At 41.2% G+C, this 25190-nt stretch overlaps 1 protein-coding gene across 2 annotated transcripts; it reads left to right on the forward strand.

Annotated features, from left to right (window-relative positions):
* Positions 1-237: 237 nt before the first annotated feature.
* On the forward strand, positions 238-21591 carry LOC150004402 (epidermal retinol dehydrogenase 2-like). Of its 2 annotated transcripts, XM_090283677.1 has the most exons (7): positions 238-385; positions 3859-4205; positions 8371-8502; positions 10986-11085; positions 16070-16214; positions 16841-16966; positions 21270-21591. In XM_090283677.1, exons 2-7 carry the CDS (start codon positions 3873-3875, stop codon positions 21358-21360), a joined length of 927 nt encoding a protein of 308 aa, XP_090139803.1. In that variant the 5' UTR covers positions 238-385; positions 3859-3872; the 3' UTR covers positions 21361-21591. The 2 variants fall into 2 exon arrangements, with proteins under 2 accessions (XP_090139803.1, XP_090139802.1); XM_090283676.1 differs by lacking the exon at positions 238-385 and having other exon boundaries at positions 3837-4205.
* The last annotated feature ends 3599 nt before the right edge of the window (positions 21592-25190 follow it).

Here is a 25190-nt window from a genome sequence, read left to right on the forward strand (position 1 = left end):
CTGGGCCCCCCTCCAACTGAGAAATTCTGATTTAATAATCCAGGGCGCAGCCTGGCTATGGGAATTTTTAAACGTCATGGTGTGGAGGAGTGGGGGCGCTTCTTATGTTTGAAATACTGGCGAGCGCACCTGGCCTTGGCGACCTAATTTCCAGCTTCTAAATATGGGCGCGGGAGGAAAAAAGAGAAAGGAGCGCGGCCCACGTGGCGCGCCGGGGCCGGGAGGGGGCCCCACCCCTTGCTCGGGCGCGGCCGACCCGCCTTCAGACGCGGTCTCCAGTGGGTGCCTGAGTAAACTCGGAGCCTAGTCCAGCTGGACCCACTGACGCGGTGCCGAGGTAAAGGAAGCCGGCTTCCTGGCGGTCAGCGAGGGCGGCGTGTCTGAGGTGAGTCGACGGAGTCCCGGGCCAGGGCCTGGGCGCTACGAGTGGTGCTCGCGGCCCGCCAGCCCTTAGCGGCGCAGGTCTTGCGAAACCCGAGCGACCTGGGGCATTAGCGCCGGTGGGGACGCCGCGGGAGCGTGGGACTAGGGAGAAAGGGCGCCGCACATCGGAGCGAGCGCCAGGCGACTGCGTCCCAGAGGCGCAGACTGCCGAGGCGCCGCCGAGCCCAGCAGGGGTGAGCTGCTAGCCTCCTTCCCCAACCCGGAGCAGAGGGCAGGATGACCCTGTCGCCTCTTTGGTCCATTCTGCCTCGGTGCCCTGCTCTCTGCATCTACCTCTCCTTTCTCAAAGCCCCCAACTCCTCCCTTCTCCCTTACCTAACCCTCCCAACCCCAGCCCCGCGTAAGTCAGCTGTTTACGTTGCACCAGGTTAGTTCAGCTTCTGGGCTAGAAGGCTAGGACATGGGATGGAGACACCAGAGAAGTCTTCAGCCTGATTAAATTTAATATGCTGTCACTTCCTGAGTTAGGAAGAGTCTTTACACTAAAATGGAACTTTATATTTACTTTTGTTTGTAAGTATACTTATTATAAGCATCTTTAATTGGTATAGTCAGGGATCATTAATTTATGTGCTAGCAGTAACACCAATCAGCTTTGGCTGCTATTTATTTTGCTGTTATTATGTGCCTAGCACTATTCTAGCAAGGCCTGTAACATGGCAGGCCCTGAAATCCAGCCCTGACACCTTTGGTCCCACCCACCACCACCCTATGCTTCCTGGAGAGGGCTGGGATAGGTGGATGATGAGGACCTTTTTTTTTTTTCAATTTACTTAGAAGTTTCATATGTGGTAGTATTGACCGTATAATCATATAATATGCCCTAATATTTTACCTGCATTAACTCATTTAATTCCCACAGGTTCCCTATTTCATAAGTTTTGGTATGTATTGTTAGCATCTTCCTATTTAGAGGAGGAAACTGAGGCATAAGAGATGAAATAATTTTTACCAAGGTTGCAGAGAAGTGAGTGGTAGATCCAGAATTCCAACCGAAACTTTAATCTCTGAACCTCATTACCTGTGCAAGTCCCCAACAGACACTCTAAACCCAAATGAGGGAGACCTCAGGATGCCATGCTCTTAAGCATCTGCCAGGACAGGGATAAACAATGAACCTGTTCTAGGTCTTGCACCATACCCACATTGAGACTGTGGAGTACAGTACTGGTGCCTGGAACCCCTGGCATTAAGAATGTTGTTGTCACCCAAGTCAACGGTAAGACTCCTAGCCACCTGCATCATGAGGAGAGAAGCAGACCTTTGTGTTTCTGGCTTAGACTTACATAGTGTGTGCCTAAAAGGGCATGGATGGCCTCATGTGGGCTTTCTCATGGAAAGAGTGTTGTCAGTGCCCAGGGTGTCACATTACTGGGTGAAGTCTGACCTCATCCTTGCAGGTCTGAAAATACACACCCCAGGACTATTTAAAATAAGAGTCCGAATACCACTGTTCACCTTTCAGAGCACCTTCTTTCCAATTCCTGCAGGGCCTGGATGCCCAAGCAATTATCCAAGCTTTTCTGTGAAAATAAATTCAAAGATGCCAGAGAGTTTAAAGGCCCTTTCATCCAAGTGAAACCCAGTGCTCCATAGCAGAAAACCCTCTTTGTTTAACCAGAATGTCCATGTCCCCCACCTCCAGCACTATTATTCCCTGGACAGCCCTGGACAGATCAAACCTACCTTAAGGCTCAAACTTTTCTGTTCCTCTGCCAGGCAAGTTACTCCCAGATCTGTCTGCCTCTCACCACTCATCACATGGATATTCACTCAGATGTTGGTTCCCAAAAAATTTCTCCTGTTGCCTCCTATCTTGACCACAACCTAAATTATATCTCCTTTCTACTTTCTATAGCCCCCTGCAATTTTCTTTATAATACTATAGCTTGTGGTGATGTATTTATTCACTTGATGTCTATCTCTTTAACTAGATCCTTAGCTCACGAGGCCAGAGAATACAGGAGGCCGCCCACCCCCTCAGCCCCAGTGCCCAGCAGCTATGCCCAAAAATATAATAAATGAACACTTGGCCCTGCACTAGCAAGCACGGGGACCTTGGATAAACTGCATACATATTCCCTCTGATCCTTAGCCTCATCTGCAGAATGAGTCAGGAAACAACAGTTTGGGTCACAACTTCCACAGCGTTCCAGCCATGCTCCAAGTCTTCCTATAGATGGATCTATCCACCCATAGTCATTAATAGTAACTAATCTGTCTTCAACCAACTGCAAAGTGAGGATCTGCAATTCTTTAATGAACATTGCCTGCCCTCTTCTGTGCCTCTCAATTGGATATCCCACTCAAGAAACCTCTCACGCCCACCACAGTATGCCCCCTGCTAAACATGTCTTCTCTTCCTAGAGGAAATAAGACCTTTTTTTCTCAACTGGTTATTAATAAAGCATCTTATAAACTCATTCTCACTGAAGTACAAGTAACTGATAACAGGATATAAGCATGGAGCCCAGTATAAGCTTGTCAAGGGGAGATTTGTTATTCCTTCAGCAGACCTATTGGGTGCCTTGTTGGTGAGCAGTACCATGAACCTGAGAAGCATGATAACATTTATGAAGCACTTGCTGTGAGCCAGCGTGTGGTCAGGCACATCACATACATTCTTATTTCTTCTGCAAAACCACAGGACAAGTAAGAGGAGATGAGGAGACCTAGGTCCAGAGAGGTTGTGGAGCCTACCCCAGGTTCCACAGCTAGGCAGGGGCAGGATAGGACAGGAATCCAGATCTGTCCTCACCGATGGCCTATAATTACAGACACAGGGGCTGAGAGCTGGAGAATGGGTGTCCAAAGCTGACAGCAAATTCATCAGAAAAAGTTTAGAACGTCTTAATTACTCTTCTTAAAATACATCATGCAAATAGGATTTTACATTTTTCTCTTGAATCTCAGATTTTAAATAGTGACACATAATTGAAGAACAATAGTGCAAATGAGGAAACACCAACCTAAAAGGAGACAGAAATAAAACCAAAGACACAGCAGTTGTGTCATCAACATGATATGGTCAAGACTTTGAACATAAATCAGTCAACAGGACTCATGATCATTAGAAAGAAAGGTTAACTCTGAGAAATAATAAACATCTCCTTTGGGTTAAATCTGGGCATGGTTAATGAACATTAATGAACATTTGTCACCTGCAATACTTAGCGGGCACATAGATACGTGCCGAGCTTGATGCTGTGCATGAAATTTGGCCAAGATACAGTCCCCAGAGGGTCCCTTCCTCTTTCTAAGTTTAGAGTCTGCTACCAAGAGAGATGTTTAAATCATGCTTCTCAGTTTGGTTTGTTTTGTTTTACTATTTCAGGAAGTTTAAGCTTTATGTAGTAAGCAAACGCGGAGGGAGTGGACACCGAGGTCTTTACATGAGTCTTTCTTTCTTTATAGGTGTCAGTCAGAATATGGCTCCCAGCATGGACCCAGCAAAGAAATTATTCATTTTCTTAGGAAAATCAGTGTTTACCATTCTGGAGACTATGATTTTTACCTTAATCCCAAAGCCACGGAAGAATGTTGCTGGTGAAATTGTACTCATCACAGGTGCTGGGAGCGGACTCGGAAGGCTCTTAGCCCTCCACTTTGCCCGTCTTGGAGCTGTGCTTGTTCTCTGGGATATCAACAAGGAGGGGAATGAGGAGACGTGTAGAATGGCTCAAGACACTGGAGCCACAAGAGCCTATGCCTATACCTGTGACTGCAGTCAAAAGGAAGAAGTATATAGAGTAGCTGATCAGGTAAATTCTGGGTGCTTCCTGTTTGCTATGGGTAGTAAGCTCTCTATGTAAATACTTGGACATACAACAGTTTCTTTATCTGTTTGCCTTTCTCAGTGCCAAATTTGCCTGTCTCCAACATTCTTTTAATTTAAAAATTATTGGAGAATGGGAATTAGGATTTTTGAGTTCTCACTGTATGTAATACGCCATGCTAAGTACCCTATGTATGTATTGTATAATAATCCTATAAAGTAAGGCCTATTACTATCTCCATTTCACAAATGAGGAAACTGAGGCTTAGGGCAGCTTACACAGGAAACAGCTAAGAAGAAGCAAAGCTGCAGCTGGGACCTGAGTCTGTTGACTCCTGAGTAGGTACTCCAGCAAGCACTCTATACTGACTGTACTGGCCCCTAGCACAGTATAAGGTAGGTGATGGCATCCTTCTATGAGGATAAAGAAACAGAGGCACTGAGATATTGAATAATCTTCTCAGGGTCCCAGAGCTAGTGCATGACTAAGCCAGGATGTAAACACATATTTAGTCTGATTTTAAGTCCAGCTATTTCCACCCCACCACAATGCCTGTTATTTGAATGTATATTTCCCATAAGTAATCATTAGAAAATCAGAATATTTTATTTATTGTAAAGACTGTGTTCCATTGATGATGACAGAGATGCTCATATAAAGAATGCTTTCAGGAAACCAAAGCTCCAGCATGCCAGCACTAAGGGTTTTCTTAGTTTGTAGGGGCACATTCTTGTTTGCTGGCTGTCTCCTTTCCTTATTAAGGATTTCTCTTTCTTCACATTGGCATGAGTACTCCACATACCACTGTCCAGAGCCACTTTTTTTTCTCCAGAGCTCCCCCATTTAGTTAGAAGGGAGGAGCCAGACAAGCCTGTGACAGGCAGCCCAACGATGTTGGAAAGTTCTTGCATAGTTTCTCTGCTCTGACTCAAATTCCCTGCTACTTCTCACCTCACTTTCTGGTGAAAAGATTTGCAAGTCACTGGCCAGTGAGTTTGTAACTTTTGTTTAAGTCTGTCTTTACATTTCACACATCCATTCTACCGTCTCCAATCACAAGCTGCCCAGAAAAGCCTGGAGATCCAAACCTGACAAGCTAGCATGGGTTCACACTGGGAGCACCCTACAAAATGCCAGAGCCAACCACACAAATTCAGCTCTTAGCACTTGAAGCTCCAATTACCTGGCATGTTGACTTACACTGATTACAAATAACTTCTCTGGCTGCTCTTAAGCAATGACTGGCTGATATTCCAAAACTTAACAGCTTCAGATATGAAGCAAGCTAATATGAGGCACTCCATAAATAATTATTTCCTTCCTCTCCATATCTGCCCAAGATGTTCAGCTTCAGAACTGGTCAAATGTGGCTATTATTCAGCTTTTCTTACTTCTGGGTCTTGCAGGGAATTAATTATATACTCTTCTGAATTTAGGAGTTAAAGGGAAGGTACCAGAGAATTTTTTAGAAGTATGTCATAGTGGAGTGATCAAGGTGAAAATTGTCAGAGCAGTATGACAGTGTTTTATCTGTACTGAAACCCCAATAACCTTGAAAGCTCATGTCCCTAGATCATAAATTAGCACGGAAAGGCCAGCCTTGATACCTGGCATCCTGACTGAGAGGTCATTTTGAAGAATAAACACGAAACCATACTGGAGCTATGTAGTTGTCTCTTACCTTTGATGTGGCATATGGAAGTGTCCTAATGATATATTTAATGACTGTGATCCCTTAGACAAGCCAAATCATAATCGATTTTGCTTGGCATACCTCCAATTGATTGCATCAGTTCAACAGAAAGAAACCCTTAATATAGGCATGTCTTTGATATATTGAGGGTTAAGTTCCAGACCACCAAAATAAAGTGAGTGTTTCAATAAGGAGAGTGTCACAGTAAGGCAAGTGTCACAATAAGGTGAGTTGTAATCTTTTTGCTGATGGAGGGTCTTGCCTTATTTGTAAGAATGAGGTATGTTTGTATTTTTAGCATCTGTGAAAATTTTTTAAGGTTTATTACTGATTCCTGATGTCCAAGGTCAAACTTGAGGATTGTTTCATCTTTTAAACCATGTGGTCACTGGTAGAAGTAGACTTCCACCACTATGACTAATAAGTAGTAATTAGGAAATTCAAATCAGCCATCCCAGGTGGCGTGGAGTTAGACACTGGCATGCACAGCCTTGCTGAAGTTCTTTTTGTCATAAAGTGGATGTTCACAGAGAAACCGCTGCCCGCAGGTGGGAACAGTTTATGTGCAAGTCTTGCCAGAGTTGTGATCCAGGGCTGAATAGACTGTTGTCACATTCTTACAACAAGGAGAATAGTGAATGCAAAATAAGAAAAAGAAAACTAGTCTAAAACTAGAATCTGTTGCATTCTCCCTTAGATATTATCCCTTAGCCCCTTATAAAACGACACAGTAGCAACAACTAACACTCATCCCAGGATGATTGTTCTATTGTGTTATCACTAGTCAGCAATAGTTAATATATAGTTAAGTCACATACAGCTAAACCTGCTCCTTTTTCTCCCTAATGTAGCAGAGGCTGACTACTCATGATGCCTTTTCATGCTTAATTTAAAGGAAGAAAAGTAGACTTGGGAGCAAGATAATCCTTAAAAGTCAAAAGATAATCCTATATACAAAATAAATAAATCAATAGGAAGAAAGATTTTTCACATGAAAAATCCTGTGACAAATGCTTAGTCTATTATGTTTCAAGTATGAATCATAAATATACAATTTTCATATACTGCAAAGATGTAAGCCATGGATAATAAAGCCCTCAGTACCTGGGAATTAAAGTCTGATGTTTATCTTATCAAGTGCAGGATGACATGCTCTATTCTTGGGGAGGTGGTGGTAGAACACATGTCCCTGTTTATTTCTCTTAGATATAACTTCTAGCTTGGCCATCCTGACTCTGAGCTACTGCTGTCTTCCATCCCACAAACCTATCCAGCTTTAAATTCTGCCTCTGCTGGGGCTTACCTAGTTGTCTTGACTGCTGTTCAACTTGGATTTGACGATATATATTTAATCACTCTCCAAAGCAGACTTTGTTGGATTGTTTCCAGTGCTTTGATCTGAAAACTCTTAGCATGGAATGTGAGATTTCCTTTGTCTCTATTTCATCCTGTATTTTTCCTAGACTACAGACCTAGTTGGCTAGTAAATACCAAATACATGTCACCCTCATTGCTGGGACCTATCCTCCCCTGCACCATCCATTCTGGCGGGTGCACACACATGCAGGCATGCACATACATATGCATATTGAGCTGGAGATGTCGGCAGTGCTGCTATGAGCCCCCTAGAAGCACATGATGACTGCAACCAGCACTTTTCTCGGATTTGGGGGACAGAGTCCCTACTGTGTGATACAAATTACAGTAATGAAATTTAAACCACAATGAGGAACAAAGGGACAGCACCATCTCATGGCATCAATCCTGGAAAATCCTGTGCTCATTTCTCACATGAGAGCCAGAGCTACACACTGAAGATATGCTCTAAGGGGAAGCCTCCAATGTCCCATGCATAACTTTTATTTCTTAAATAAAAGCTATTGAATACCTACTCTGAGCAGTGTTACAGCAGCAAACAGGGCCTACTATGTTCTTCTTTTCACAGATCTTATGCCTAAAAGTTAGTGGGAGGGAGAAGAAAACCAGCCAGCTGATAAAAACAGAGCACACGGGTTCTGTGTGCTTAAAGCATGGATATGAATATCATACTTCTCCATTCACTCCCTACACCACCTGATCTGTATGTGTGCTAGGGCTTGATTTATAGGGCATGGTTAGAATGGAGTATGTCCCATCACATTGGTTAAAACAGTATGCTACTTAGAGCATAGAACAAAGTTACTATTTACTGAGTATAAGAATAGCTCTAAATCTAGAAGGCAAGCAGCATTGTAGTGTTGGAATTATCACAAGAAAGAAATGAAAAGAAAAGCATTAGACTTGGATCTCTGATGCAGTGTACACTCAGCAAAGGAAATAAAACATACTGTGTGTTCAGACTACATAAACTCAATCTGCGTTAACAAGGATAAGAGGCATATAAAATCGGGGGAAATAAAATCTAGATCATAGAAGGAGTTACTACATTGATGGTGTTGCTCTTGTTACTCAATTCAGGTTAAAAAAGAGGTTGGTGACATTTCCATCCTAATCAACAATGCTGGCATCGTAACAGGAAGGAAGTTCCTCAGCTGCCCAGATGAGCTTATGGAAAAGTCTTTCAGTGTGAATTTCAAAGCACATTTATGGGTAATTATTTTTTCTTCTATAATAAGTAGTATTCTCTAAATAAAGCACAGTCTTCTCAATTTCAGATTATCCTGGCCTACCCAGTTATCTTCTCCCAATCCAACCTAACCCACACGTCCCAGCACCTCTGCTCCAGGAGTCCTACAAAGACACTCGGTCCTCACGGCAGGACTATCATTTATTCTTTGCCAAACACTATCCAAGGCACCTCAGTGAGATAAGGAATCACAGAAGTTAAAAGATTTGCTCAAAGCTACACAGCAAGTGACAGTACTTAGACATGATCAGGGTGACCTTATCATTTCCCTAAGCTGGAACACTTTTGAAAGTGAAATGGGGTATTCTTAATAAGCAAGCATTAATCAGGTCTGTTCTGGGCAACCATACATTTGGTTACCTGACTCAGTACTGACCAGGGAAAGGAGAGTTTCTAGCAGTAGCCCTGGTGACTGACTACATGCTGTGGATATTAAGGGACATAGCTCCTGACATCTAAGGTGATGTGCCCACCTTCAGAAGCTGCATTTTCTTGGCAGTTGCTGAAACCAGTCATGCTAGGCCTCCCTGTGCCCTACACATTCCCTTGTTCGGCCTCTCCCAGCACTTGACCCATTTTGTTCCCTCCCCACTCACAGCTCATTCTTCCCTGGGCCAGCTCTCCTTTGGAGAGTGAGTATGTGCTGGGAGTTTCTGAGATCCCCGCCATTGTCCTCACACCTCTCCTCATGGACCTCCACCCAATTCTCCTTTGACAGCCTTTAAATTTTATTTGGAGCCCTGGCCTGGTGATCCAGTTGGTTGGAGCATTGTCCCGTACACCAAAAGGTTGCAGGTTTGATTACCCATCAGGGCCCATACCTAGGTTTCCGGTTTGATCCCTGGTCAGGGTACATATGGGAGGTAACTAATCGATGTTTCTCTCTCTCACTCTCCCTCTTTCTCTACAATCAATATATAACATATCCTCTGGTAAAGATGTTTAAAAATGTTATTTGGAGTTTGTAGGTTTTCTGTACCCTAGTTTCACTAAAAATGTGATAATACTGGTGGTATTCTTGGTGTTCTCTTTAGTTTTTAGGAGAAGGATAGAAAATTTTAGAACTAGGTGGCCACCGTGTTCCTTCGGGAACTACTGCAAGTGATTCATGTTGTCTTCTCCCAAAAACCCCTCTGCTTCATCAGAATGAAGACTATATGGTCAAAATGAAGATAAAGACAATGTCCTTGAAAGTCTCAACTCCTGTGGCTTTCGTGTTCTTTTTCTACCTCTCTGTTTTCATGGTCTTCTCTTTCTATTCTTTCTCTCACTCTCCTTCTAGACGTTCCTGAAAAACTGATGTGTCCCTCGCCCTTGCCCTCCCCTCACATCCTGTCACTCTGTTCACTTTTCCTGGGCAAGTCTGTGTACATTCTTTGAGCACCTGCATGGACTAAGCACTCACTTGCTAGAGGGTCAGAGGGTGCCTGGTGACAAGGGTCCCAAGGGGAACATCTCCAGGGAGAAGTAAAGTGACTCATAGCAGAAGCCAGGGTGTTTCACTGCACTGCTTGTTTTGATTTTTCACCTCTCTCTATGTGTTAGGATCTCTCTGAAACTCAGTGTGAGATACACAAACAAAGGTTGATTGACTTTTATAAGAGATCCCTTTTCTCATATTTATTATATTAGGAAACAAATATTTGGTAATTATTTCTTTGTTGCAGAATATACCTCCCAAAGCTCATTGCTCTCTCCTTTATCATTTTTCTCCAGATCCCACATCAAAGGTGAAGGTGTTCTGTAGTTCTCAGACACAGGATGCATCCCCTCTTTCCAACAGATAACCTCTATTTATGACATGGAATAATAATATTAATATGCCATTATTCAAAGAAGTAGAGATACATTTTAAAATACAGTGGTATTTTCAAACTGAAACCAACAACAGTATGTCCTGTGAACACTTTTCAGAAAAATGTGAAATTCAAGTATCCTGAGGGAAAAATACAATATATTATATATCTAAATAATCTTTTTTTATTATAATCTAAATAATCATATCTTTTCCTTTCTGGATTATGGCTGCCACAACTAAGATTCTCCTATACTGCTTCAATTATTGTCTTAATATTGTGTTTTTTTAAAGTCAAATATGACTTATGGGACCAAAACCAAGAGTTCTTAATGCTGTGGCCTAAAATTACAGTTTTCCATAGGATGTAATAGACATTCTATAGTGTCAAATATATAAAAGTCAAATATGAGAAAAATATGTCTGAGTAAATGATTTATAATGATATTGGTACACCATGAGGAAAATATTGATTTACTAGTTTAAGCAAGTTAACATGATTACTTTCTAGATGTTTAGGCGTTTATATCCCAGTGCCTTCAGGTATTTTTATAAGTTTAAAAATATTTTTAATCACAATGATCATATAAATATCTGAAAAAGTGTAAAATGTGGTATAAAGTATTAAAAGTTTTACTTTGCTCTTCTTAGACTTATAAAGCCTTTCTCCCTGCTATGATCGCTAATAACCGTGGACATTTGGTTTGCATTTCAAGTTCAGCTGGATTAATTGGAGTAAATGGACTGGCAGGTACGAAAAATGTAATATTTCACATTTGCACTTTTTTCTTTTTTAATTATGTTTTATTGATTATGCCATTACAGTTGTCCCAGTTTTTTCCCCTTTTTCCCCCCTCCAGCCAGCACTCCCTACTCCCTCAAGCAATCCCCACACTTTTATTCATGTCCATGAATCATGCATATAAGTTCTTTAGGTTCTCCATTTCCTATGCTGTACTTTATATCCCCATGACTATTCTGTAACTACCAATTGTGCTTCTTAATCCCTTCACCTTTTCACCTATTCCCCCATTCTCCCCTCCCGTCTGGCAACCATCAAACTATTTTCCATATCTATGATTTTGTTTCTGTTCTGCTTGTTTGCCTAGTTTGATTTTTAGTTTCAATTGTTGATAGATAGGTATTTATTGCCATTTTATTGTTCATAGTTTTCATCTTCTTTTTCTTTAATAAGTCCCTTTAATATTTCATATCATAAATGTTTGGTGATGATTAACTCCTTTAGCTTTTTCTTGTCTGGGAAGCTCTTTATCTGCTCTTTGATTCTAAATGATAGCTTTTCTGGATAGAATAATCTTGGTTGTAGGTCCTTGCTTTTCATCACTTTGAATATCCCTTGCCAATTCCTTCTAGCCTGCAAAGTTTCTTGAGAAATAAGCTGACCGTCTTATGGGAACTTCATCGTAGGTAACTACCTGCTTTTCTCTTTCTGCTTTTAAGATTCTCTCTTTATCTTTAGCCTTTCGCATTTTAATTATGATATGTCTTGGTGTGAGCCTCTTTGAGTCCATCTTTTTGGGACTCTCTGTGCTTCCTGGACTTCTATGTCTATTTCTTCACCAAATTAGGGAAGTTTTCTCTTATTATTTTTTCTAATAGATTTCCAATTTCTTGCTCTTTCTCTTCTCCTTCTGGCACCCTTATGATGCAAATGTTGGAATGCTTCAAGTTGTCGCAGAAGCTACTCTATCCTCACTTTTTTTTCTTAATTTTTCTTCTTCTGCTGTTCTGGCTGGTTGTTTTTTGCTTCCTGATGTTCCAAATCACTGATTTGATTCTCAGCTTCATTCACACTACTGTTGATATCTTGTAAATTGTTCTTTATTTCAATCTGTATATCCTTCATTTTTGACTGGATCTTTTTTATGCTGTTGAGGTACTCACTAAGTCCCAAGAGCATCCTTACAACCAGTGTTTTGCACATTGCATCTGAAAGATTGCTTATCTCAATTTTTAGTTCCTTTTCTAGAGTTTTGTTCTGTTCTTTAATTTGGGCCATGTTTCTTTGTCTCCTCATTTTGGTAGCCTCCTTGTGTTTATTTTTATGTGTTAGGTAGAGCTGCTATGACTCCCTGTCTTGGTAATGTGGCCTAATATAGTAGGTGTCCTGTGGGTTCCAGTGGCACAGCCTCCCCTATCACCCAAGCTGGGTACTCAAGGTGTGCTCTTCATGTGGGCTGAGTATACCCTCCTCTTGTAGTTGGGCCTTGGTTGCTGTTGGCAGGTCAACAGGAGGGATTTACCCAGGCCAGTCACCTGCAAGGACTGGCTATGACCACTGATCACTAACCTCCACTCTCTGTGGAAGATTAGCTGTGAAGGGGCCCACTCCACAATGGCAGGGCCCTGGTACCCCTTGTGTTCTGTCTGGGGCCACTTGGCATAAGCTGTAAAGCAATCAGCAGCTGGCTGCTTCTTGTGCTGGGCTTGGAGGTGCCATAGCAAGGCCAGTTTCTGCTAGTGCAAGGCCTGGAGCCACTTAGCAAGGTACAGGGGCTTGCTGAAGAAAGCTGCTGCTTGTGTGAGATGATCTAGAAAGTTCAGAAGCATGAGGCCAAGACAAGTCATTCGTATGGAAAAGCCACTGTTAATCGCTTGGATGGGCTGTCAGTTGGGCGGCATAGTATCTCAGGGAATCACCAGGGTGGGGCAAACAGTGTGAGTCAGGTTGATGTAGTCTCAGATATGGTATCTGCTGTGGCTCTATCAGGGAAGGGCTCAGAAGAGGATTAATGGCCTCTGCCAGCTGTTCTGTCTTGAAGAAAGCTGTCTTCCAGCTCTCACCCTGATACCAGACACTTCAGTTCCTCCCAGTATGCCACTGGTGCCTTTCAAGCTGCTGCCCTGGTGCTGGAGCTCAGAGGGAGTGAGTCTGAGTAAGTCTGAGTGTGGGCCCTTTGAGAGGAACTGCCCAGGAATCCAGCAATTTCTTCCACTGGCTCAATCTCCACCAGTTTTTACAGCCAGAAGCCATGGGGACTTATCTTGCTGGCACTGGAACCCCTGAACTTGGGGGCCTGGTGTGGGGCTGGGACCCATCACTCCTGATATCCCTCTTATTTTTATCAGCCACACATGAGTGTGGGACCAGCCTGTTCCACATCTCTGCCCCTCCTGTCAGTCTGGATGGATGTGATTTCTTTAATTTCATGGTTGCAGGACCTCCATTCAACTTGACTTCTGCCAGTTCTAAGGGATGGTTGTTCTATAGTATAGTTGTAATTTTGATGTGGTTGTGCGAGGAGGTGAACCAAGTTTACCTAGGCTGCCATCTTGGAGATCTAGCTCTTATATCATTCTTTATTCATTTCAATTTGGAGAAATTTCAAACTATGGCAGTAGCATCCAAGCTTCCATAGCTAGTAGGTTGTAGCACTGAGATTCAAACCTCTGTCTGCAGTCCACTTCCAGAGTCTAGGCAGTTAGGAATGAGCAGAGCAAGGAAGATGGACCAGGTAGAGAAGGTCAGCAGCACAGAAAATCCAGGTGCCTAGTAATGGGCAAAACTAGGGATACAGAGACCTCACCCCCACAGTAACTTTTCCTCCCCTGCAAATCCACTGGTCATGCAGTTTGCACTTTTTTCCAACATTAACTTACATAATAGCTGTGAGTAATAAGCATTAACTTGCACCAATAATAAAGATAATAAATTAAGAAGTATATTCAATAAGGCAAGTGGTTGAGAACTAAATAGTGCATCAATTCTTACCCAAAGTTGAAGTATGCACTTTGGAATTATTAGGTCTTGTGCAATCCCCTGGGTTTAAAAAGAAAGAGAAAGAGAGAGATGTTACTGATTAATATTTTTACACAAGTGATTAGCATAGTCACCATCTCCCAAATCTCTAGGCACTGTCATCAGGATGGTAAAAATGATGACTCTGCCTTCTGAAGTCTCCCCCTACTGTCGGTTTGGAGATAATTTCTCCACCCCAAGAAACCTCAGCTTTATCTCTTTGCTTTTCCACTGGTTGGAAGACTTGCACAAAGTGGTTGTCATTTCTATCTCTCTTGCAACTGACTTGACATTAGCAGTGGAGCGAGGGCAAAGAGGTACACTAAGATCCAACTCAGGAGCTGGCTCTAGGAGGAGCAGAAATCTTGTCCTTTCCACCAGGGCATCCCCTGGAGCAACGTTCCATTATCCCTGAGACTTATGCATCAGAAAGCCTAGCTACAACACCCAGATAACGTTGGCCAGCTTGACAATTGGACACTTCCTTGTGCTTTTGAGCTGAGCAGCGTAGTTCAAGATTCACAATACCAGTCTAAGCACAGTTCATCTCAGTTATGGGAATAAGGTTTCCAGAACCACCAGTCACCCAAACTATTACCAATCTATACACATCTCCCTGTACCCTGGACTTCCCTTTATCTGTCATTCTTAGAAATCATCACATATTAGTATTACCTCTCTCTTATATGTCTGATAAATGATGAAACTTTGAAGTAATACAGGTATATTTACAGCTTGGTTAATCCTTTTTCTGACACAGTATCTCTGTCTTCAGCTGGACTCTTCCACCCACAGCTGACCTTAGAAACAAGTGTAAGCCTTTTGTAATTCCTACAATGAAGGTCTTGGCTCCCCTAAATCAGAACCACCAAGGTTGTTACTTAGAATGCAGATTCCCCGGGCCTGGGCCATATCTGCTCATCGTAATCTGGGGGGTTGGGGAACTCATTGAGCTGCATTCATACCACATGACTCCGATTACCCTAGAAGCTAGTCTGGACTCCTCTCCCTTCCCTCCTTCTATGGTCTTACCCAGCGCCTGGGGCAGTGGCAGGCCTGATAGCCCCACACCTGACCTGGTGCTTACAGCCTGGTTCTTGCCAGCCGTGGCAGCTGCTTCTCAAAGAGCAAGTACCTATATCTCATTTGACTATGTGAGGCAAAGGGAAGGAGAAATCCACCTAAATGCCTTTTCTACTCCAGACTTTTCCATTCAGTGAATTGAATATTCAGGTGTTTATTTGAAGTGAGAATGATTGAAGACAGCAAGCCCTAAACTGAAATAAATGCCACTTTCTACTCCTCCGGCATTTTTAAGATATTTAAGAGGTTGAGATTTAAGCTACTGTGTCCTTTTTTTTTTCTGAAAGTGAAAGAAAGAGTTATAATTACAAGAAAATTTGATCTGAGTATCATGACCCACGCTGCCCTTTCTTGCCTAGCCTTCTACATCACTTATTGTATTTCTTCTTTTGTGTGTCTTCCTGTCCCAATTGGGTTGAAGTTCTTTGGGACAGGGACTGAAACACACCCTGTGTGCCCCATATAATAGCTAGCCCACTGTCTGCCCATTCACTAATGGAGATGCTAGGAAATTGGTCTTCAAAAACTTGGTTTCTATTTAGACCACTTGTTTTAGTATGGTTTTGCATGTATGCATATTGTACATCAGTGTATTAGTTAGAATCATCATTTTCCATATTTTCCATTTCATATTCTGGTTATTACCATGTTGATAATAAGCTCAAGCAATGTGACCATAAGAGGCACCCTGTGCATCCGCTCAGTCATTATCAGCTGAATTTTATATGAGTGTGTCCCTTGCCACTCACTCCACACTTCTTCCAGTGGGAGTAGACCAAGATCTCACAAAATAAGAACTCTGAAATTGTTGTCCATTCTTTATAAGGAGACCTTAATGTAATGCCATTTTTTAAACTTCAGAATATACATCAGCATTGTTTGTCTTTTACAGATTATTGTGCGAGTAAATTTGCAGCCCTTGGATTTGCTGAATCTATGTTTATGGAACTGTTTGCTCAGAATATAAAGGGGATCAAAACCACTATTGTGTGCCCATTTTTTATAAAAACTGGAATGTTTGAAGGTTGTACTACTGGGTAAGTATGTCCTGTCATTTCATCGAAACTGCATTTTAAAAAATGGTTATGTATTTTTTTCTACCTGGTTTTTAAAGGTGTGTAAAAGGATATATTTTGGGGATTAAGCCTGTTTTCAGTATTAGAATTTCTTTTTTACTCGAATGGGTTTGTATTTAAGATATTGAGTTTAATGTGAATGGTTTATCAAAGCTGTGTCCTGCTCATAACCATCTTATAACCTGAGTCTGCTCATCCATTTCCCCAGCATGCAGTCACCTTCCCTTTCTGCCACCCAGCTTCTGATTCCACAGAAGGACTGAACACAAAGGCCCCATTCTGCATCTCACAGAGATGCTAGGAATTAGTCTTCAAAGACTTGCTTTCTATTTAGACCACTTGTTTTAGTATGGTTTTACACATATGCATATTGTACATCAGTGTATTAGTTAAAATCATCATTTCCCATATTTCCCATTTCATATTGTAGTTTTAACCATGTTGATAATAAGGGAATAAATAGATCAAATCTAGAATTGAAAGAAGCAAATAAATGGTAATGTCTTACAACCTTTTTATTCTCAGTATGTAAGAATTGTTTTTATTAATTTGTTAATGTTGGATTTGTTTGTTTGTTTACCTCCTAGCTGTCCTTCTCTGTTACCAATTTTGGAACCAGAATATGCAGTCAGAAAGATAGTAGATGCTATCCTGCAAGAAAAAATGTACTTGTGTATACCAAGGTTTATATACATCATGGTGTTTTTAAAAAGGTAACTATCAGCTTCTATGACTTCTTTAATGTACCAATCAACAGCTTGTTCCAAATCCTACTAGGAGAAGTCACTTAAGTATTATCCATTAAATGAATGAATTCTTATTCCTTTCTTGTGCCCATTTGCTGACATAATCTCAAGTTTGCATAGTTGCCATGCCTCCCAGTGGTCTAGAAAATGGAGCTGGATACTGCCAGCCATCTTAGTATTATTGTCAAAAAGGAAGTGGATTCACGCATGAGGGGGTAAAAAAGGCCTTGAAGCTAGAAGTCAGGAGAACTGAGACTTTTTCTGGTTTGGTTATTAGCTTCTGTTTGACCTTGAAGGAGTCATTAATGCCTTTGCTCCTCAATTTCCTCACCATATCACTGTAAGGACCAAACAGATATTATGGAAACATTTAAAATATCAGCAAACTGACTTATTTGGAAGGCAGTTTATTTTAGAAGGTATCACATAATTCTATCACAAATTCCCTATTACAACAAAAGTGTCCAAATCAGAAAAACTTCTGTGACTTGTGGTTCTTTTATGGAAACTTTTTTTTTTTTTTTAATAAAGAGCCTAAGTGAGGATAAGGTCTTCATTTTAAAGGAAGACACTCCCATGATAGAGGATGAGAGATTTCTGAGGACAAATAGAAAATTCTTTGAAGACTTGGAATTTAAATTGCCACCACTCTATTTGAATTTGAATTTCTAATGCCAGAGATTCTAGTGAATATCTAGATAGCATTAGAAAAAAAAGTGTACATCTATTGTTGCCTCTATCTTTTTATCTTTAAAAAAATAGTTTTTTTGTAAAGCTGAAAGCTATTTAAATGCTTTTTTTTAAAGCCTTCCTTTTTTCTCCACTGGGTGTATGTATGTGCAGGCATCCTAGTGACAGAAGATGTATATCTGAATGTGTGATCCCTGAGATCAACAATTGAGTAGTTTCCAATAGCCCTTAGATTAAGAATCAAATACCTACCCTGGCTGGTGTGGCTCAGAGAATTGAGTGCCAGCCTGTGAACCAAAGGATCTCCAGTTCGATTCCCAGTCAGGGCACATGTCTGGGTTGCAGGCCAGGTGCCCAGTTGGGGGCACACAAGAGGCAACCACACATTGATGTTTCTCTCCCTCTCTTTTTCTCTCCCTTCCCCACCCTCTAAAAATAAGTAAATAAAATATTTGGGGGCAAGAAAAGAATCAAATATCCTAGGCTCATGATTCTCAACACTGGCTGCTTTACCTGGAAGACTTTTTAAAAATACCTGAACCTAGCCCCTCCTCCTCTAACCACATCAGAATCTTTGTGGGTGAGGCCTGGGTTAGAATTTCATACAAGCCATGTAACCTGACACTGGCCTCTCCAGTCTTGTCTGCCACCACCCTCCCTCTCCCTGCCTCTGCTCAGCCTCACTGGTGGAGTCCTTGGGACTGGAAACAGTCCAGGGCATTTGTACATGCTGTGCCCCCTCTTGAATTAAGCACCTGACCTTGGCCTCCTTTGAACATCTCACAGCTGCATTGTCCATTTATTTGTGAGGTCTCCCACTGAGTCGTGAGTTCCTTGAGATTAGAGGCCAGTTGATTTCTGCTCAATGTTGTGTGTTTTCAGCTCCAAGGAAGGGCCTGACCAAAAAAAGGAAGCATTCAATACTTATAGCAAATGTGGAAAATGAATGACAGGATAGAAAATGATTCAATTTTGTGTCACAAGTTTTAAGAGATCAAAAAATATATGTATTTTTTAAAGTTATGTGTAAATCTAAGGAAGTATTGTTACAAAACATTGAACTCCACTTTATCCTAGCCACAGCTCTCTCAGCCATGCTTCAAAGACAAATATCATTTGGAAAATAAAATTACAGAACTAATATAAAAAATTTTAAGAGTGGATTCACTGAAAGATCTATGGACAAATTGAAATTATAATTTTTTAGAAGAGATGCTTTTTCTTTTATTTTAATATTTTATTTACTTATTTTTAGAGAGAGGGGAAGGGAGGGAGAAAGAAAAAGAGAAACATCAATTTGCAGGAGTTACACTGATTGGTTGCCTCTTGCGTGCCCCCAACCACGACCAGGCCCACAACCCAGGCATGTACCCTGACTGGGAATTGAACCGGCAACCTTTTGGTTCTCAGGCCAGCACTCAATTCACTGAGCCACACCAGCCAGGGTGAAATGCTTTTTCTTATGCTAGTCATGGAATAGTCATGTCAGAATAGCTATTGTGTTCATGCTTACTTGAGTACATGGCCCTAAGTCAAGACCAGACACTAAGTTGAGTATTTCAGGAATTCATGGTATGGGTAAAATTGGCAATAGAGGATAAATTTGTGCTGTAAGATGGTTAGAGAACTTGGGGGAAAATACCTGAAAAGATAATTACTTCTTAAAAGCACATGACAGCATCTTTGCCCCTCCTTCTCTGCTTTTCATTGCATTTCAGTGCTAAGATACATCACTTGCCGTTTATGAACATTTGGCCCAATCACAGGAATAGCAGTGCCAAATTACTTGAAGCACCTGCTGATTCACAGGTCTCAGCTCATTTTCTAGATTGTATCAGGTCATCTCTTGTTATGCTTCCACCTCACAGGGGTTTCTGCTTTGCAAGAAAGCAACGTTCAGTTATTGAACCACTCCCTCTGTTGAGTTGAAATCTGTCTCATTTTAAACTTCCAGTGGTTCCATTGCTCTTGACGGCAACAGTTGTTCAGTTGTTGGAACATAGACCTCATTCATGCCTTATGTCCACCACAACTAAGCAGCCACTGCTCTTCCTGCATAAGCAAATGTCTTTTCTCTTTAGCTAATTGTATCTACTTTGTGCCATTAACCAAAAATCATTCTTACATCTCTGTACTTCCTCATGTTCACCTAGCACAGGAGTGCTGACTGATAGGGCTGACTGAGTACTGTGGGACAGGGCAAAGGGTCTTTGACAAGGAGATTGAAATCTAGAGTTATAATCCTGTTGTTTACTAAAGTAGAAACTCTGAGTATGACCTTTATTCTCCAGGTCCAATTTCCTCATTTACAATGTAGAAGTCAGTGCTTTTTACAGCTTGTAAATGAGTGAATGTAGTGACTTTACTGGGCAGTGTGTGTGTTCACAATAGAGTGGCTATACTTGCTAATAGTTCATAATGCTAATGGTGAAGAACATGGAACTTAATTTTTTAAATAAGTGCAGACTTTATATTTACTTTTATATGATTTTAGTTCTGGGCACTAGATTGAGAGAGAGCTACAGAGTTTTGAGAAGACATTGGAAACATGAAGAAGTTGGGTGAAGGGGCTCACATCACACACTCCTGCAAATATTCATCCCATAAGCATTATAGAGTGCCTGGCATGTGCTGTGCATTGCTGACCATCCTAGGATCAGGGCTTACAGCAAAGAGCAAGAGAGACAAGCATCCCTGCCCTTGCAGAAATTATCTTCCTAGAGGGTAGGCAACAGAGAACAAAATAAATAAATAAATAAATAAAGTATAAAAAAGTATGCTCTGTGGTCATAAGTGCTATGAAGAAATATAAACCTGGAAAAAGAAATCGAAGACTGTGAGGAACAGAGGTACAAGTTGAGATTTAATTGTCAGTATGGTGCTCAGGGAAAAGATAACATTTGCCAGAGACCTGAAGCTGGGAGTGTAGGAACCACCTGTATTTCTTGGGGTGCCCCCAGAGGGTCAGTGAGCACAGGTCCTTTACCCTACATTTAGTTCAAGTGTCAGATTTACTGTGCCTGCTCTGTTTATTGTGCCTCTCCTCATCAGAATCAACAGGGTCAGAGGGCTCCGTTAGGAGGGGCAGGTGAGAGTGGAGTAGAAGAACAGTCTTAGTTGGGTCTTGCCAAAGATCTGGGGAGCTACCGCATCTAATTCTCATAGTAGTCCCAGAAAGAAAAATTAATGACTTCATTTTACACTGGAAGAAACTGAGGCTCACAAGCTAAGTAACTAACCTGAGATGATATTGTAAATGACAGAGCTAGGTTTCAAGCCAGGCTCATCCGACTCCATAAGACCTCACTGCCTCGTGTCAATCACTACCCAGTGTAAGGAAGCTTTGGAAATGGACATGAGAAATAGGTTGAATAATGTAAATAAAGCAAGGAAAGAGATAGAGACCCTGGGCCAGTGTCCTCCCACATAGTAGACAAGACCAGGGTGGCCCTGAGGGGTGCATGGTAATGTCTGAGTATGTGAATTCGTCTGTGACAGGTCTGTGGCACTGCTTTTCAGCTGCACTGGTAAAGATGCTTTTATAAATAACTGAGAAACTTTATTCTTGTGTTCTTTTTAGTATCTTGCCCGTCAAGATGGGACTGCTCTTGGCTGAATATATGGGTGTCTTCAATGCAATGAATGGCTTTGTTGAAAAAAAGAAGAACTAAAGACCAATGCTATGGCTGATGTCATCTGACACCCAACATTACATATTGCTTATTTCAATGAAGAAAAGAATTTTTGTCTGATAGAATATACCTAGAGACTATAAGTACCATTCTTGTTCTTCTGTCTGGACTAGTATTTTCAACCAATACTTCTGAAAATAATGTTGCTATCTGCTTTTATGTTGTTGTTGTTGTTGTTTTTTAATTAATAAAAACAGCTCATTTTTGTCATCTTTGCTTGTAACAGATGTGAGAAGGAATCCTCTCACATGATGAATGTTTAGCTGGAGTGCCCTCTCTCCAGAAGACGCAGAGCTCTGGATTTCTTATCATCTTGCTCTCGGCCTTGGCCTTTTTAAACCTCTGTGTGTCCCCTGGTGTAGAAAAAACCAGCATCCCGTGTCTGTCTTTCCAAAGCAGCCACACTAGTGCTTATTTCTACACACCCTAAATGATCACAGAGTAAATGCAATCCCGCTGAAGGTACATCAGGTGCCATGTGAGGGATTCTTAATGTCCACTCTCTGAAATCCCTAGTATGCAGTGACCATAGATCAAACTCTCAGTAGGACCCCAATCTTTTTCCTCAAAGAGATCAAAGAATGGTTGCTTCTTACTCTGAAAATGACATTCTACTGAATTAGATGAAATGCTACCTATTAATTCAGAAAACACATTCATGTGGTTAATCAAGTGTTTAGTATTTCAAGTCAGGATTCATGTTGAGGTATTTTTTCCATAGAATGCACAATTTTATGCATTTGTATTCATCACTGCTTCCTTCATTTCAGATCGATTGTATTATTACAGTTTAATCAACGGGCCAACAGCTTTCATGCTTTGGAGATTCACCATAAAAGCAAGATTAAGAGAAATGTGTTAATTACCATACCCTGGAACGCCTTCCCAGGCTGCACGGGGCACCTGCCTTGCAAGAAGAACAGCAGCCTTTGTCTCCTATCTTCTTTTGTGTGGGGAGCAGGAAAAGATGAGGGGTACCTTGGAAGACCCTGTGAGAGTCAAAAGAAAAAAGTTTAAATATCTTGGGGTAAGTTGCTCTTAGAGGGGCAACAGGAATGTGGAGTCTGAAATCCACTGTGCACTGATTTTTCTTGAGCTGTCTGATTTTGACAACTCTACTCCTGTATTTCCCTTCCATTCAAAAAGTCTCTTTTAAAAAACATGTTTTATGGTAATAAAAATGATAGCTAATATTTACCGTGCCTGGCACGAAGCTAAGCACTTTACATACATTATTTCATTAAACAAGAATATTACATCATTACTCAAAGAATAATAAAGCTATTTGATATATGCCAAAGAATAAAAGGTGTCTTATTTCACAAGAGTGACATCCTACTCAACTGTAGATCTGTACTGAGAGGATTAAAAGGCCCCCTTAGACTAACCAACTGATGTTCCAAATCCTTGGTTAACAAGGTTAATTAAAAGAGAGGCACAATATTGCTCCTATATTACAATTCCAAAAGCGTATATTCTAGGGGCCTGTCTATTTAGTTGAAGAATAAAGAAGAGACTCTTGGGAGATTTAGTAGAACAAAGATCTGGGGCATAGTGGGCATCCACCACTCATAACAGCATTAACAGCAATTATTTCTAATTGGAGAGCATCTTGGCTGGACTATTACAAAGGCCTGAAATTCAATTGTGGTTTTACAGTACCCATAAAATTGTCTAAACAAATTCAGATTTACTTGAAGTACTCATATAAGAAGAGACCACATGTAAATTAGAGGATTCTAGAGAGTAATAAGTAACAAGGTGATTTAAAACCACTTGGGAGCAAATGTTCTCAGCATGTGTTTCATGCAGTTTTCCATCTGAAAGTTAACCCTAACAATGCCATGATCAAGAGCTTAAGCAGGACTTAAGAAATGGAAGGCTAAAGGACAGGGGCTGTATGCCAGGACTGGGCACTCTACCTTCCAGGATGGCATCATATGGCATACTGTAGTCATCATGCTACTCAAGAACTAAGAGGAAGTCTTAGCATTAGAAGGAGTTTGGCTGGGTAAAAATGTGTGACCATGCTCTTCCTTTTTTGTTTATTTAGTTGGTTGGTTGGTTTTTACATTGTGGTGGTGTTATATTAGTTGGGTCTGGCTGCCATACAAATTACCATGGAATGGGTGACTTAAACAAAAGAAATTTATTTTCTCAGTGCTTTGGAGGTTGGAAGTCCACTATCAAGGTGCCAAACTGATTCAATTTCTGGAGAGAGCTCTCTTCTTACATTGCAGATGGCCCTCTTCCCACTGTGTCTTCACATGGCCTTTCCTCTGTGGGCATTGGGAGCGATCTGGTTCTTTCTCTTCCTATAAGGCCGCTAATCCCATCATGAGGACCCCACCCTCATGACCTAATTTAATCATAATTACCTCCCTAAGGCTCAACCTCCAAATACCATCACACTGGGGTCAGGGGTAAATTTGAGGGGTGAGAGAAACTTTCCATCCATATTGATGCCAAGATATAAAAGGAAATCCAGGCCACAGATAACATCCATATACTCCTCAGTAACATACTGCTGAATGATCAAGTTTGTCAATGTCATTTAGAATCTTGGAGGTAGGGTGAATTAGAGATGCTTGAAGAGAGAAAAAAAAAAAGCTTTATTCCAACTTCTAAGAGTAAGCACTTGATAAAACAATGACAGAATTTGGGCCACCAAACAAATGTTAATGTGAAGCAAGACATCCCATGCAAAATGTTTGTGTGAAGAGATACAATGGCAGCCTAGGCATCATCCACATTTCCAGGCAATGACTTATTTTGGGTTTATCCTAGTATCCCCCAGCTCATTTCCCTTCCAAGTTGCTGAATAGTTTCTCTTTGCTTTCATTGAACAGGCCACAACTGGGCTGGATTTCTCTTTTTTCTTTTTCTTTTTATAATAAGCTTGCTATCAAATTGGAAAGCAAACCAATCACAAGTGCACCAGTCGTTGGTGTTCATCCCTTGGGGCAGTTTGTTATACAGCATAATTGGGCAATAGATGACAATTACGAATGTCACCAACATTGTCTAATCAGAGTTACAAATAAATGCATTTACCTGAGTGTCAGCTGTCAAACAAGAACATGTGGAACCACACTGAAGAAGGATTCGACAAGATTATTCACCTAGAGAACAATGTGTTTTATAAATCTAGATTTTTTTTCAGGTTACATTGAATCTTTTTAAACTGGAAGCTCCATAGATTATAATTTGCATAGCCTGATTTTAACTGGGCAACTAAAGAATGGCTTAGCCCTTGTCCAATGCCTGATAGAGAATGTAAAGCCACATTTCAGCCCCACACCAATGAATCCCAACTTTAATGGTTCCACAGGCATACTCTGCCCCTAATACAACCCAAATATTATAAAATGTTCAATGTCAATCTGTATGTGACACTAGTTGTGAAACAATTAGGAAAGAATATTCTGGCCCAATGAAGAAAATTTGAAAATAAATAAAATCAGCCCCAGGCAGATGCATGGAGTTGCAAATTACTCCCTAAAGAAGAAGGATAGGCTAAGGTTGCTGCTGCCAAGAACCAGGGTATGACTCTTGAGAGAAGAAAAAGCTGGGGTAAATTAGGCAATATTTTGTATGTATCTCATGGTCTAGAATCACACTTGGCAACCATCTATGATACAGTAAGAGAGGCTACATTATGAATGATTTATTTCTTCATCCATAAGATACAGAAATATGAGGTATGTAGAGTGCTCCTTCCCTCAGGGGGGGTGGGGAACTCACCTGGAAATGATGGATTTAATGAGTCCTATAGAAACATAGTCAAGGAAGTTTAACAGAATCTAAAA

This window comes from Furipterus horrens, unplaced genomic scaffold (assembly GCF_987537825.1).
Source record: "Furipterus horrens unplaced genomic scaffold, mFurHor1.1.pri manual_scaffold_7, whole genome shotgun sequence".
Classification (NCBI taxonomy): domain Eukaryota; kingdom Metazoa; phylum Chordata; class Mammalia; order Chiroptera; family Furipteridae; genus Furipterus; species Furipterus horrens.